This window comes from Mytilus edulis, chromosome 7 (assembly GCF_963676685.1).
Source record: "Mytilus edulis chromosome 7, xbMytEdul2.2, whole genome shotgun sequence".
Lineage (NCBI taxonomy): Eukaryota > Metazoa > Mollusca > Bivalvia > Mytilida > Mytilidae > Mytilus > Mytilus edulis.
In genome coordinates, this window is record NC_092350.1 from 16,665,329 (window position 1) to 16,683,021 (window position 17,693).

The following is a 17,693-nucleotide window of genomic DNA, read 5'->3' on the forward strand; positions in this document are numbered from 1 at the left end:
CCACCGATAGATCTTCAATGTAGCGAGAAACTCCCGCACACGGAGGTGTCCGTCAGCTGGCCCCTAAACAAATATGTATACTAGTTCAGTGATAATGGACGTCATACTAAGCTCCGAATTATACACAAGAAACTAAAATTATAAATCATACAAGACTAACAAAGGTCAGAGGCTCCTAACTTGGGACAGGCGCAAAATTGCGGCGGGATTAAACATGTTTTTTGAGATCTCAACCCTCCCCTATACCTGTAGCCAATGTAGAAAAAACAAACGCGAAACCATACGCACAGTAAAACTCAGTTTAAGAGAAGTCCGAGTCCGATGTCAGAATATGCATATGAAACAAAAGAAAATAAACAAAATGACAATAATACATAAATAACAACAGACTACTAGCAGTTATTGACATGCCAGAACCAGACCTTAATTAAACTGATTGAAAGATTATGTCTTCATCATATGAATATCAGGCACAATCCCTCCTATTAGGGGTTTAGTATTATACCGTCATGAAATATACAACCCTCTTATTTACAATATCATTTGATCAACACCTATTTACAAGGGTCTATTTGATATGATTTTTCTCATTGTTGAAGGCTGTATGGTTGCATATAACTGCTTACATCCACTTTATTTGAACTTGAGTGGATACATGTAGGCGTCTCATTGGCAATCATACCACATCTCTGTATTTTTACAGTATTGTATCAGTACTGTTACCTAATAACAGGACAAAACAAGACAGCAATTTGACAAAACTAAAGACATACATACTTGATTTTACTTCTCTAAAGATATAAACAAAATTTTCATAGTTCGTATCTGAACATGTACACAGCCATGGGAATTTTAAGGGACTATATTTCAGTGTGCATATATTTAGTAGCTAATCTGGCTACTTCCTGTTTATCAGACCGGTACCTTAGAAAAGAATTGTGACAATATATCCAATCTTTTCATAAACCAAAGACTAACGTCACTAGGAGCAGCAGTTAGTTGTCATAGATACTCTAGATAGAAAGATAATCTGCCACTTTTATAAAAGGGACTACACATAGTTTTTGAAAGGGTATAATCGGTTTGTGCCGAAATTACTTTCTTTAGTCCAGAAACTCATTTGTGCTAAATGGTAATCTCCACCCACATTTAGGACTGGCAGTTATTTGTAGTTTTTATCAACAGCTTGCACTTTTTCTAAATTATATTTGCTTCTTTTAAGACTGACCAAAACTGTTTGTTTACCATTGTGGTTTGATTAAGGTAGTGTATATCAAACAGCTGTTGGATATATTTTGGACAACCCTCTTATTTACAATATCATTTGATCAACACCTAGTGGTCTTTGGTGGTATCTCGCATAACATTAATAAGGTCTTTTTTAAAAGGCAACTTGAAATTATTGGTCCCATATTTATGTGCTATAGCAAATGTATGGGCTGCTGATCTGCATATATGATAGCAATATATTCTTATGTTTTGAATGACCCCTTATTTCTTCACAAGATAGAAATAAATGTTATTCCATATTTTATTGGTTTTTTTAAAGGTATCATAATTTAGACATAAAGACAAAACTAAGCACAGTGAAAAAAGTCTACTCTGTCCTGTAAAGTTTGAGATGTTTTTGTTGTTCAATCTTTGTCACTTGTATGGAAACACTAAATCTTGATAACCTACAACAGAAATATTATCACTTTTATTTCAATTCAATTGTTGCAGTTATCATGCATGTAATAGAGAAAATGATAAATTAGACCAGATCTCCACATTAATAATATCAAAACTAGAGGCTTCAATGAGCCTGTGTCACTCACATGATACTTTTATTTACAATTGATGCATGATAAATTGTCTATACCAACCGTCAGTGTTTACCATACAATACAGTACTTCTATACACTGTCTGTATACAGTATTTGTCGTATTTTGTCCATACCTATCGTCGATGTTTGACATAAAATACAATACTCCTATATACCGTATATCAACAGTATTTGTCTATACCTACCGTCGGTGGTTAACATACAATACAGTCCTATATACCGTCTATCAACAGTATTTGTCTATACCTACCGTCAGTGGTTAACATACGATATAGTACTCCTTTGCACCATCCATCAACAGTATTTGTCTATACCTACCGTCGGTGGTTAACATACAATATAGTGCTCCCATAAACCGTCTATCAACAGTATTTGTCTATACCTACTGTCGGTAGTTAACATACAATATAGTGCTCCTATATACTGTCTATCAACAGTATTTGTCTATACCTACCGTCTGTAGTTAACATACAATATAGTGCTCCTATATACCATTTATCAACAGTATTTGTCTATACCTACCGTCGGTGGTTAACATACAATATAGTGCTCCTATATACCGTCTATCAACAGTATTTGTCTATACCTACTGTCGGTAGTTAACATACAATATAGTGCTCCTATATACCGTACGCATTTATCAACAGTATTTGTCTATACCTACCGTCGCTGGTTAACATACAATATAGTGCTCTTTGATACCGTCTATCAACAGTATCTGTCTATACCTACTGTTGGTAGTTGCTCCTATATACCGTCTATCACCAGTATTTGTCTATACCTACCGTCGGTGGTTAACATACAATATAGTGCTCCCATATACCGTCTATCAACAGCATTTGTTTATACCTACTGTCGGTAGTTAACATACAATATAGTGCTCCTATATACCATCTATCAACAGTATATGTTTATACCTACCGTCAGTGGTTAATATACAATATAGTGCTCCTATATACCGTCTATCACCAGTATTTGTCTATACCTACCGTCGGTGGTTAACATACAATATAGTGCTCCCATATACCGTCTATCAACAGCATTTGTTTATACCTACTGTCGGTAGTTAACATACAATATAGTGCTCCTATATACCATCTATCAACAGTATATGTTTATACCTACCGTCGGTGGTTAACATACAATATAATGCTCCCATAAACCGTCTATCAACAGTATTTGTCTATACCTACTGTCGGTAGTTAACATACAATATAGTGCTTCTATATACCGTCTATCAACAGTATTTGTATATACCTACCATCGGCGGTTAACATACAATATAGTGCTCCTACAATGTATATACCGTCTATCAACAATATTTGTCTATACCTACCGTCGGTGGTTAACATACAATATAGTGCTCCCATATACCGTCTATCAACAGTATTTGTCTATACCTACTGTCGGTAGTTAACATACAATATAGTGCTCCTGTATACCGTCTATCAACAGTATTTGTCTATACCTACCGTCGGTAGTTAACATACAATATAGTGCTTCTATATACCGTCTATCAACAGTATTTGTCTATACCTACCGTCAGTGGTAAACATACAATATAGTGCTCCTATATACCGTATATCAACAGTATATGTCTATACCTACCGTCAGTGGTTAACATACAATATAGTGCTCCCATAAACCGTCTATCAACAGTATTTGTCTATACCTACTGTCGGTAGTTAACATACAATATAGTGCTTCTATATACCGTCTATCAACAGTATTTGTCTATACCTACCGTCGGTGGTTAACATACAATATAGTGCTCCTACATATACCGTCTATCAACAGTATTTGTCTATACCTACCGTCGGTGGTTAACATACAATATAGTGCTCCCATATACCGTCTATCAACAGTATTTGTCTATACCTACTGTCGGTAGTTAACATACAATATAGTGCTCCTATATACCGTCTATCAACAGTATTTGTCTATACCTACCGTCGGTGGTTAACATACAATATAGTGCTCCTATATACCGTCTATCAACAGTATTTGGCTATACCTACCGTCGGTGTTTAACATACAATATAGTGCTCCCATGAACCGTCTATCAACAATATTTGTCTATACCTACTGTCGGTAGTTAACATACAATATAGTGCTCCCATAAACCGTCTATCAACAGTATTTGTCTATACCTACTGTCGGTAGTTAACATACAATATAGTGCTTCTATATACCGTCTATCAACAGTATTTGTCTATACCTATTGTCGGTAGTTAACATACAATATAGTGCTTCTATATACCGTCTATCAACAGTATTTGTCTATACCTACCGTCGGTGGTTAACATACAATATAGTGCTCCTATATACCGTCTATCAACAGTATTTGTCTTTACCTACCGTCGGTGGTTAACATACAATATAATGCTCCCATATACCGTCTATCAACAGCATTTGTATATACCTACCATCGGTGGTTAACATACAATATAGTGCTCCTACAATGTATATACAGTCTATCAACAATATTTGTCTATACCTACCGTCGGTGGTTAACATACAACATAGTGCTCCCATATACCGTCTATCAACAGTATTTGTCTATACCTACTGTCGGTAGTTAACATACAATATAGTGCTCCTGTATACCGTCTATCAACAGTATTTGTCTATACCTACCGTCGGTAGTTAACATACAATATAGTGCTTCTATATACCGTCTATCAACAGTATTTGTCTATACCTACCGTCAGTGGTAAACATACAATATAGTGCTCCTATATACCGTATATCAACAGTATATGTCTATACCTACCGTCGGTGGTTAACATACAATATAGTGCTCCCATAAACCGTCTATCAACAGTATTTGTCTATACCTACTGTCGGTAGTTAACATACAATATAGTGCTTCTATATACCGTCTATCAACAGTATTTGTCTATACCTACCGTCGGTGGTTAACATACAATATAGTGCTCCTACATATACCGTCTATCAACAGTATTTGTCTATACCTACCGTCGGTGGTTAACATACAATATAGTGCTCCCATATACCGTCTATCAACAGTATTTGTCTATACCTACTGTCGGTAGTTAACATACAATATAGTGCTCCTATATACCGTCTATCAACAGTATTTGTCTATACCTACCGTCGGTGGTTAACATACAATATAGTGCTCCTATATACCGTCTATCAACAGTATTTGGCTATACCTACCGTCGGTGTTTAACATACAATATAGTGCTCCCATAAACCGTCTATCAACAATATTTGTCTATACCTACTGTCGGTAGTTAACATACAATATAGTGCTCCCATAAACCGTCTATCAACAGTATTTGTCTATACCTACTGTCGGTAGTTAACATACAATATAGTGCTTCTATATACCGTCTATCAACAGTATTTGTCTATACCTACTGTCGGTAGTTAACATACAATATAGTGCTTCTATATACCGTCTATCAACAGTATTTGTCTATACCTACCGTCGGTGGTTAACATACAATATAGTGCTCCTATATACCGTCTATCAACAGTATTTGTCTATACCTACCGTCGGTGGTTAACATACAATATAATGCTCCCATATACCGTCTATCAATAGTATTTGTCTATACCTACTGTCGGTAGTTAACATACAATATAGTGCTCCTGTATACCGTCTATCAACAGTATTTGTCCATACCTACCGTCGGTAGTTAACATACAATATAGTGCTCCTATATACCGTCTATCAACAGTATTTGTCTATACCTACCGTCGGTGGTTAACATACAATATAGTGCTCCTATATACCGTCTATCAACAGTATTTGTCTATACCTACTGTCGGTAGTTAACATACAATATAGTGCTCCTATATACCATCTATCAACAGTATATGTCTATACCTACCGTCGGTGGTTAACATACAATATAGTGCTCCCATATACCGTCTATCAACAGTATTTGTCTATACCTACCGTCGGTAGTTAACATACAATATAGTGCTCCTATATACCGTGTATCAACAGTATGTGTCTATACCTACTGTTGGTAGTTAACATACAATATAGTGCTCCTATATACTGTCTATCAACAGTATTTATCTATACCTACCGTCGGTAGTTAACATACAATATAGTGCTCCCATATACCGTCTATCAACAGTATTTGTCTATACCTACTGTCGGTAGTTAACATACAATATAGTGCTCCTGTATACCGTCTATCAACAGTATTTGTCTATACCTACCGTCGGTAGTTAACATACAATATAGTGCTCTTATATACCGTCTATCACCAGTATTTGTCTATACCTACCGTCGGTGGTTAACATAAGATATAGTGCTCCTATATACCGTCTATCAACAGTATTTGGCTATACCTACCGTCAGTGGTTAACATAGAATATAGTGCTCCTATATACTGTCTATCACCAGTATTTGTCTATACCTACCGTCGGTGGTTAACATGGAATATAGTGCTCCTATATACCGTCTATCAACAGTATTTGTTTATACCTACTATCGGAGGTTAACATAGAATATAGTGCTCCTATATACCAAGAGGGATAACGGATCTGCATCTAGAATTTATCATGCTGCCCTTTTTTGGATTTTTAAAATTCTTGTTATCCCTCAATTTTTACATTCATCCCAAATAATACAACAGTAGTCAATTAGGGGCAGAACACCCATTGTATTATGTTTTCTTGCAGATATAAAAAAAAATGTATTTAAGAAAGATGGTATATTCTGGATGATATATTAGCACAACCTTGGTCAATTTTATTTCTCCAGTTACTTAGTGGGCTGTCAATTTTGAAACTAATATTTTTTCACATGAAGAATTTTGTAATACTTTAATTTATTATCAAGTTTGGTTAAAAAGTCTGAATAGTTTCTGCTTTGTTCCAGTAATCAAACATTTTGTTTCATTTACATCTATGAACATGTTATTCATTTTACACCACTCTTCAACCCTGTATAAATCTTCTTGAACATCATCATTTATATTTTCTAGATGTTTCCCCCTGATTTATGAATAGTGGTGTCATCAGCATATACAACGATATAGGTCTGTTTCACAATTTTTAATGCATAAGGGAAGGTCATTTATAAATAGCACAAACAATAGAGGACAAGGTATAGAACATTGGGGAACACCAAATTTTACATGTTGTTGTTCAGAGTTAACATTACAAATTTATACCTTTTGTTATTCAGGTACGACTTAAAAAAACTAACAGTAGTCTCACTAAATCCATACATGTCGAGCTTTAAACAAAGAAAGTCATATGGTCCGAGTACACAGTTATTTCGTAGTGCATTTCTTTTAGACAATAAATGAAAATTAAAAAAATCCCACCTGCGCTTTCTCAATAATATTTTTACAGTGTGTTGTCCTACTTTTGGGACAAATTATATCAAAATTATAGAAAACTTCATCAGCTCTAACTCAAAATATGGACAATTTTATGTTAAGGGGGTCTTGAAATCTTTTGACAGCTTCTGAAGTGCTAATTTTTGACCTTTTTCAGCTGGACCTAATCACTACTTTACATTAATATTTATGACCCAATTTTTTTTACAGTGTCATTTCAACCCCCAACTTGCTATATGAGGCATAAAACATGGAGAAATAAATTTGGAAGGGGTATAACAAAAATTGGCAAGTAACACACTGTCCACACTAAGGACTATATTCGTGGGACAACGAAAATCAAAGGACGATAACTGTGTACTCGGACCATATTCTACCAAATCAAAAGCTTTTTTTTTAAATCTTAATAAAATTGCTAGGTTTAAATTACCATCTTTCATTTCTTGCAACCATGTGTCAATGATATTAAATAAATATCAAGCTCAATCCAGTATATATTCCAAGCTTTAAGTTATGGACAAATGATAATGCTATTAAAAATACCAAATCATAACCAGTGCTTTTCTCTTTTTCTATTTACAGTATATGACTAGGTAATAATGATTACTTTTTTCAACTATTTTCATACTTTTTTGTTTCCTCTGCTTTTGTATCAAGGGCATAATTGTTTATGGCAAACTAAGCATCTGCATAATCAAACTATTCCTAACTATACTCTACCTCAAATTCTGGAAACTACAGAATTTTTGTCATAGCAGTCTTATGGTAGCTGAACTATTTCTATTTTTTGTAAATCTGGATTAATAAGTCTTTTGTCACATTCTGGGGCTATAGAAAAAAAAACATTACAGAATCATCAAAATTATGTGTGTATAATGTTTGTGTACAGTCATTCAACTAGAAAAGGACAAAAATTATTTTTTTGTGTATAAATAAATAATTGTCATTTTAATGTCTTAATATTATAAAAAAAACTTCAAAAGATTAAATTTAAATTATAATCTAAACATGAAAGAGCACATATAAATCAACCTTTTACTCAGATTTATATCTAAAACCAGTTATAACTAGCTATAATATCTTTGACTTCACAAATATCATCATCTAATTTTACAAATCAGTATTTATTTGGTGGCACTTCCTGCACACTAAGTATGTTATGCCTTAGGTTTAATTTTGATGCAATCACATTTCAGAAGGTACATGTCTTGAACTGTTTTAATGAATAAATTACAGTTTTAAACTCAGTTTAGGCTGACCTGAGGTCAATAGTCTTAAACAATGTCATCAAACTATCAGTTTTACTGTAATATATTGATATTGTGACATTTATGGGAAAGAGCATATGAGTTAGTCAAATTGGTCAATACAATGGAAAGTTTATAGCTGAGACTACTATAACACTATGTGTTATACTAGTAGCCTCAGCTTATAACTATGTTAATGTTAATTACATACATGACATAATAATTAAATCATTTAAAAAACTATTCCAAAGATTTCTCTCAAATCATGTTTACATTTTTTTAGAGAAGAGTCTGTCTGAAATATATTCAGGGGTAGTCCAAATAATTATGACTTCTTAAAAAGCTATATTATGGGGGAAAAGGGGGGGACTATTATGTTTTTTTCATACAGGAGGAAGACGTCAAAGCAAAAAAAAACCAACAAAACAAAATAAAATAATAGCCTGTCAAGACGTCCTTATATCATAATAATTTGGTCTAATGTTGGGATAATACATTTAACTTCCTTTGATGTCGGGGAGGGGATAAGTTTTGACGATTAATTATTCTTGAAACTAACAATAATTATTTCTTATTGTTACTTTGTTAAGCGAGCGCGATGTGTAGTTCTCGAGTTATTTATAAAAAAAAAGGGGGGGTTGGGTTGTTACTATATCAAATTTATCCAGTTTGGAGACAATAAATATTTAAAATCTAACCATAAACTCCAATGTTCCTGAATTTTTAGCAGAACAAACACGATGGCATTCTCGTCTCTGTTATAATCAATAGTTAACTCATTTCTTCTTCCAGGTTATTTCTTAATCAATTATGATTATCAGCTGTCTATCTATTTACCATGTTTATGTTAAACTGGTCCGTAATTCCATCGTAGTGTATCGATAAGTGAACACAACAGTGATCCAGTTTATTAAACGTCTGTAAACCGAGGTATATAATATACAAGGTTCCTGAGTCAGTAACCGTAACTATCCCCGTGCTTTGTGCGCATGCGTAAGAAACACCAACAACAAGGATAAAACAGGGTACACAGTTCCGTAATTTCGTATATTTTTCTTATCTTCATACTAAAGAGCTCCAAAAGTAGGCGTGCTTAGGTGCACTGGGCGGGTCTAAAAACCGACTCTCGGTGGTTAACGTCTCTCGATGGTTAACTTTAAGTGCCTACCTCTAAATTATGCCATAACAAATGGAAAACACTTAACCTTACATTACATTTGAGAGATATGGTGTGTGTCTGCTTTAGTCAATGAAGACTTTAAATTTGATACCAGACTGATATCAATATGATTATTGATTTGCCATAAAAAAATAAACCAATTTTTAAGACTTTGAAGACCTTTGACTGGTTTGATTATGACCTATGATTGATCACGATGAAAGTTACCCTTGACTGGTACAAAAACGATGACCCTTGACTGGTCGAATAGACATGACCTTTGACTGGTCGAAAAAGAGAATGACCCCTGAGTGGTCAATATAACAGTGACCTATGACTGGTCCAAGTGACTATGACCCATGACTGGTCTATACATACGGAAATTAGTATGGCGTTCATTATCACTGGACTAGTATATATTTGTTTAGGGGCCAGCTGAAGGACGCCTCCGGGTGCGGGAATTTCTAGCTACATTGAAGACCTGTTGGTGACCCTCTGCTGTTGTTTTTTATTTGGGCGGGTTGTTGTCTCTTTGACACATTCCCCATTTCCATTCTCAATTTTATACGGCTCAGTATATATATAGTATTTTTAAATTGATTAGACCCTAGACTGGTCGAAATGACATACAATAATATAAAAGACATGAAAAAAAACCAATAACAAGTGATTGAAAAATGTGGACTATAAAAAAAAATATGTACATGACTGACTATAAGAATGACAATAAAACATATTTCCATTGAAAGAAACTATGTAATATCTTGACTGGAGGAAACCCTGTACAATATCTACATATGGAGCAACCTTAAATGACTACTGAAAGAATGGATTTTTGACTGGACGTCTGCGGCGAGTGCCTTTCTGTGTCCTGGTGGCATAAAATTGTCTGACGATTTCAGTAGGTATATGTTCTTCAGGTTCCCATGTTTTCTCTGTATAACCAGCCCATTTGATTAAAAACTCTGGTTTTCCTTGGTTTTTTCTAGACTTGATGATACGACTGATTTCGTATGTTTTGTTTTGATCAATGTCTTGAATTGGATCGTTTGGAACATCAGCATCGGCGATAGTGTTGTCTTGATCATTTACGTGGGGATTTTGATCAATTTGTGGGTCGTTTTGTTGAGGTTGCACAAAGTTTGGCGGTACAATGCGCATTGGATCTTGACGAGGAACATCATCATCTGGTGCACCAAGGTCTCGTCTATGGTCAGGAGGATGATATAGTTTAAGTCTGTTTGCATTGATCATACTTTTTAGCTCTTTGTTATTGCTACATCTTCTTAGTTTGTATGTATGATTTAGGCCTTTTCTAGCAATGTAAAATGGTCCATCAAATTTTCTGTGTAGTTTTGATGACAATCCTACAGGGACTTTTGGTGTGTACATTAAGACCTGGTCTTGTATTTCAAATGTAGGTTTTTCTGTATTTTTGTCTGACATAATGCAATTTCTGGTATTCCTGTGCATGTTTGAGATTTTCTGTAGCTAAAGTTCTTGCTATCTTCAGGTTGTCTAGCACGTTTTTGATATGGTGTACAAGATTCTTGTTAATATCAGGTTTTGGAATAAGACTTGTATCAAGTGGAAGATTCATCTCCTTGCCAAAAACAAGATAGAAAGGACTGAACTCTAATGAAGTTCAGGCCAGTTAAGCTGATTTTCATCGACAAGAGTTCGCATGCACTGAATAATAGTTTTATTAGTCCGTTCTGCTACAGAATTAGTTTGAGGATGGTAGCTACTAGTAAAAGAATGTTTTACATTGTAGATTTGGTTGATTGCAGCAACAAGTTTACTGGCGAAACCCTGACCCTGTCTGTAACAAGACTATGACATGTTCCATATCTTGAAAAGATTTCTCTGTGAAGTATTGTAGATATTTCTTCAGCACTCTCAGATCTAACTGGAAAGGCTTCTGTCCATTTACTAAAAGAATCAACTATTATGAGAATATAACGGTATGATTCTTTTGTAAGTGATGGAATGGTCCTATGATGTCAAGGTGCCATCTACTGAAAGTATCTTGAATTGGCATGTTTGTCAGTGGTACTCTCTTTGCATGTGCTGGTTGTTTAGCTCTTTGGCACATATCACACCCTCTGATATAGTCTGCAACTGCTTTGTACATACCAGGAAAGAAATATTTTTGCCGCATGGCAAAATATGTCCTATCGAAACCAAAATGACCTAGATTGTGGTAAGAAGCTAGTACATCATTCCTAAATTTTCTAGGTAAAGCCAGTTGTTTAATGAAACGATCTTTGTGTTTTACCCCTCTAGAACGTGGTTGGAAGAAGTGATAAAGTACTCCATTTAGTAGGCAATATTGTTGGAACTCATGTTTCACCTTGTCTGCATGTTTTTGTCTTCAGGAAGGATGTCGTTTGAAAGATATGTGTACATGTCTTTAAAATCAGGACAATCTTTTTGACAATCTCCTATTTTTTCAGTTGTGATGTTAAACTCTGTGGGCGTGTCTATTGCAGCTAAGAGAGGTCTTTGAATAGGTGGATTTTCAGTGAAGAAAAATGTAACCTCTATATGATCAGAATTATTTGGTTCAGATGTTGAAATGTGATTAACCTCAATAGAAGGAATGCTGTCCTCTGGCTCTGGAAGATTGTTATCAGTATGGGGATACTCTCTGCGGGACAGACAGTCTGCAATTGTGTTCTTACTGCCTCTTCGAAAACATATTTCATAGTCGTATCCTTGTAATAAGACAGACCAACGAGCCAATCTACCTGTAGACTGCTTAATACTAGAAAGCCATTTGAGAGCTTGATGGTCAGTGTAGATTTTAAAGTGACTATTAGCAAAATAGACATGATAGTTTTTAATTCCTTTTAAGACAGCTAGACACTCTTTTTCACTGATAGACCATTTACTTTCAGATTGTGAGAGAGAACGACCATTGTAAGCACAGACTCTTTCCCTACCTTCCGAATCAAACTGACCTAAGATATAACCTCTTTCTTTGCAAAATCACATTTGCTTGGCTTCAGAGTTAAGCCTGCTGATAAGAGTCTATCAAAATCCAACTGCAGATGTCTCATGTGTTCCTCAAAGTTTCGACTGAATACCAAAATGTCATCTACATATACCAAAGCCATTTGATAATTGAGACCATGTAACACATGAGTGAGCATATGCTGAAATGAAGCTGGGGCTGACGCTATACCAAAAGGAAGTCTCTTCCATTGATATACATGTGCCGAGAGCATATCTGAGCTTGTAACTTGGCGTGTTTGTTGTTGTGTGTACTTGCTATGTGAACTACTTGTGACTGTGCAGTTATAATGTGTGCGACCAATTTGTGTCTGACCAATGTACTGAATGATAACCTCTGACTGGTTGATGATTCTGACATACAATAACCTCTGACTGGTTGACTGGAAAAATACAGACAATTCGAAATATATAACTTTATTTGTTGATGGTCGCTTTGCAAGTGCTAATATATTATACATTACACAATAGACATGATAGAATGATATATAATATAATACACAACATAATGACATTTGAATAGCAATCACACAATTCTTTACACGGATACAAATAAATGACTGAAACATTGTACCGGGCCAAGCAAAAGTCACATTTAATCTGAATAATGATATGACATCATTAATGACTGATTTATGAAATAGAATGGGGAAACTAGCAGAATATTGAATGACGGGGGAAACTAACTTGAAACATAATAAAAGAATGACTAAAGTCATTTGCCTTACTTACTAAAACGGATCTCAATATATGATAGCTCATTTAATACCAAATATAGATTTTGACTATAAGTTTCAATGCTCAATTTAGACTGACTGTATTTTGCATACACACTTTATAAAACTTGCTTAGATAGCTGTAACATGACAATAGGGCTTGTGACTTATGATCACGAACAATAAAGACACTATAAAACATTGGAATAATTAACAAAACATGTGCTATTTACATAAACATGAACATAAAACAGTGGCTTGCTGCAGTTTCATATGTTTGACTCGGATCACCCTCGATTAGGAGACATCTCAACCTTTCGACATGACAAGAATATTGATTGCATGATTATGCTTGAATTATGAATTGAATGTACCTTCAGAGTCTATGATAAACATGACATAAGAATAGAAACCCATGTTGACTGAATATCTGATTTGACTGAAAACGCTGTTTTCAAATGGGAGGCAACTCTTTATTGAACTGCCTAAAAACCTGACTATACCTTGCAGCAGCGCACTGATACTTTCATTAATAAAATACATTGAATAAAGTAAGAAAACTAACTACGCTAAAATAAGACAAATAACTTGTCCTTTTCATACACATAAAAACAATAATTACATATGTACATTTAATAACTAATACACTTCCTTAGCTGAAGATTGAAATACGTTACGAATGCAAATCTACTTAAACGTTTTATTTAATTTAACATTAAAAAGACCTAACTTGAATTACTTAGATAGAAACGTGAAACAATTATTATCATAATTATTTACATTATTTAGATTTTATGATGATGCCACGCTACTTATTTTTTTATTTAGAGATTTATAAAATGACTTGATTATTTTAAGTTTAGATATGAACTCTGTTAAAATCAGTATCTGAATAATTTAGAATATTAGTTTTCACTAAACATAATATAAATTAACTTCTTATATTTGAAATATTAAATAACTATTAATATTTGCACTCACCTGGAAAAATACAGACAATTCGAAATATATAACTTTATTTGTTGATGGTCGCTTTGCAAGTGACCACAAACGCCACCAAAAATACTAAGGTCATGTGACTTTGTTTCCAGGTGAGGCACAAGAAAGTTTATTTCTTAATTTAACAAAGCATTAACTGATTGAGATCCCTTGACGGTCCTCATGCCTCATTACATCATAAATATCTATCGCTCGGGTTTTAGGCTGAATAAGCGCTAATTGAAAAGACTCTAGGATTAATTGTTCTTTACATAAGAGAAATCAAAAGACTATGTAAAGCTGTGACTTTATCTATTATTTATCAACAGTCTTATTTCCTTCTTTGTGAAAATCTATTTGACACTTACATGGCTTAATTTTAAATTATAACACAAAAAACTTTGTAAACGAAAATCGTTACATGTTAATAAATTTGACACATTTATTTCTTTATCCAATTTTTATTTAAATAATTGAATTTATTAATAAGATACAAATATACAAATACAAATATTTTATTGGCACAAACACAATTACAATAATTGGCAATGGCCCATACAACTGGTATACAAATAGTAATAATGCATAGAATATCAATAGGCATATTTAGAACAATATCATCAACAGTAAATGATTAAAAAAAATATATCAATTACATAGTTGGTCAAACATATTAAGTATTGAAAATAATGACAATATTAATATGTAATATTATGAACAATGATTATTAGCAATTTTATAGAGTTTGTTCTGCTTTACGCAGGTTCAAACTGTCTGAGATGAAAGAGGAAGTTAATTTTAGGATTGTGTATGAATTATTATTTAATAAAAAGATTATATTATTTTCATGTTTTTGAAATTTTGTAGGATCAACGATTATATTTGAAACTTTATGGTAAAATATGTCCCTCTTAGTTGAGTATTTTTCACAATGTAAAAGAAAATGTTTTTCATTTTCAATTTGACCAGAATTACATACAGAGCAGTATCTCTCATTTCTGGGAATATTTAGATGTCTCCCTCTTTCAATCATCAGTGTATGAGCGCTTATACGGATCTTACATATTGCAGCTCTGTCACTTCTGTTTTTTAATATATCAACATAGGGTGGTCTTCTGCCCATTATGTAGACACTTTTGAAAAGTCTAACTTTTTGGATTCAAATATATTTGCATTTTGAACTCGCAAACATTGGTCATTAATTCTTTGTTTAATAGAATTTAAATTACCTTTAACATAATTAAAGTTATTGATGATATAAGACATTCCAAGTTCATTCAAAAGATTCTTGACCTTTATGACCCAATGGTTTGAATCTACAGATTTAGTGAATATATCATATGCCAAAGAATTTTCCGAAGAAACTATATGGTTCAGGTAGTTGAATATTGAATATAATATTTTATTTTTCAAGGGAATTCTATTAAGTTCAGCTCGACATCCATCATTAGATGCCTTACAGTGAACCCCTAATATGTCTTTTATAAATTTAACATGAAGTTTTTCAAATGGATTAGAGTCTTTAAAATGTGAATCCACCCCCCAAATTTCACTACAATATGTAAGAATGGGAGTAACTAAACAATCAAACAATTTTTCAAGAAGTCTACATGGGTTGTTGAGACCTATAGTTTTCTTTATTTTATAGTATGCCTTCCTGGCTTTTTCCATTAGAGTATTCACAGCAAGGCAAAAATTGCCATTATACTTTAAAACAATACCCAAGTAACAATAATTTGTTACTGTTTCAAGATATGCATTATCATAAGTAAAATGGTTTAACAATGTCTTGCCATTAGAATTAAATATCATAATTTTTTATTTATCAGTATTAACTTGTAGTTTCCATGTTGAACAATATTCATGTAAAATATCAAGAGATTTTTGTAGACCCTCTTTGCTTTCAGATAGTAACACAATATCATCTGCATATAAAAGAATGTTCAAAGAGGTATCCCCAATAGCAACTGGATCCGTATGTTTGTTATCAAGATTACCTACTAGATCATTTATAAAATAGTTAAAAAGAAGGGGACTCAATACGTCACCTTGTTTAACACCCCTTTCTGATAGGAATGGAGGACTCAACCCATTAGAGAATTTTATTCTACTTACTGTATCAGTATACATTGAATAAATAACATTAAACATTTTTTGGGGGATATTATGTTTTATGAGTTTAGAAATGAATTTACTGCTGATTCAGAGTCTTTAAATGTTGATTTCAAAAACTGTTCAAATTTGTTTTTACTCTCTATACTATTACTATTTAATGTGTAGAGATTTATTGCTTCAGGTGTCCATATAAATTTATTTGGGATAGGATTCAACTGATATTGGGGTGTATTTTGAGGCATAATAAAACCTATTAATAAAGAACAACTTATTATACAATGATTTGACAAAGAAGTAAAGTCATGTACTTCAAAATAACCAACTATATGTAATAATTCTTTAGACACAAGCATATAATCTACAACACTACATCCATTGTATGTAATACAAGTGTGTTTACCATGTAAATCACCTATGGTTCTACCATTTAGTATTCTAAGACTTGATTCCTTACATAAATTCAGTAGATACTTTCCACTATTGTTGACAAGTTTGGTGTCAAGGTTATTCCTTGGTATATTTTGATCAGAAATATATTGTAAATCATCTTGATTTGAAGTACAAGAATTATCAAAGGCAATAAAATCTGGTTTTGTATTAGTATAGGCATTGAAATCGCCTTGAACTATAATGTGCCCTAAATTAGAGTATTTAACAACATCAGCTAGTAGCTTGTCATAAATGGGTTCCTTACCCGGTAGTGTTCATGCTAGAACTTTCTGGAGACATATATACTGTAGCAATATATACATGTATGTCCTTATCTAATTTGAAAAAAATATGGTCAATTTTGATCCAAAGGATATCAGTGTGATATTTTGGTAATTTTTTTATTCCTTTTGAAATGGAATTTTTAGCAAAAATATTTATTCCACCAGAATTGCGTCTGGCTTTATGATGCTTTTTTCTGTTATTACTGTCAACAAAGCAGAAACCTGGGATACTTATTTCATTAACATCAACAACATTTGTCCAAGTTTCAATAAAGCTTATAATCTGAAACTGTGAAATAATTTTGTTGAAATGTGGGTCATTTATCTTGTCAGTGGTGAGACCCTCAATATTCCAAACAGCAGTTTTTAGTAAATTTGTACACATTTTACAATATTGATTTGATAAAACCCATTAATTTAAGATGATGGAACAACACAAACAAAATCATTATACTAAGTAGCATATATGCAAATATGCTTTAAACATTTTTATAGTGATCTGATGCATGATATTTCTTAATTCTACATGCATGTATAACTTAAATATATTTGTTTATATGTATTGGTTGTATGTAATATTATGACATACTT

The 17,693-nt window shown here is 33.3% G+C and overlaps 1 protein-coding gene and 1 long non-coding RNA gene across 2 annotated transcripts; both read right to left on the minus strand.

The window, feature by feature from the left end:
* Positions 1-1,517: 1,517 nt before the first annotated feature.
* LOC139480882 (uncharacterized) lies at positions 1,518-9,579 on the minus strand. Its single transcript, XR_011654528.1, has 3 exons — positions 9,105-9,579; positions 7,880-7,987; positions 1,518-1,676 (listed from the first exon to the last, which is right to left on the minus strand). It is a non-coding gene; the product is annotated as an uncharacterized lncRNA (long non-coding RNA).
* Positions 9,580-10,135: 556 nt separating this feature from the next.
* On the minus strand, positions 10,136-11,201 carry LOC139480881 (uncharacterized). Its single transcript, XM_071263808.1, has one exon. The coding sequence runs from the start codon at positions 11,036-11,038 to the stop codon at positions 10,382-10,384; it is 657 nt and encodes a 218-aa protein (XP_071119909.1). The 5' UTR covers positions 11,039-11,201; the 3' UTR covers positions 10,136-10,381.
* Positions 11,202-17,693: the final 6,492 nt, after the last annotated feature.

What these genes read in the sequence shown, in the direction of transcription:
- LOC139480881 (XM_071263808.1), bottom strand. Translation starts at nt 11,038, where the DNA reads ATGCACAGGAATACCAGAAATTGCATTATGTCAGACAAAAATACAGAA.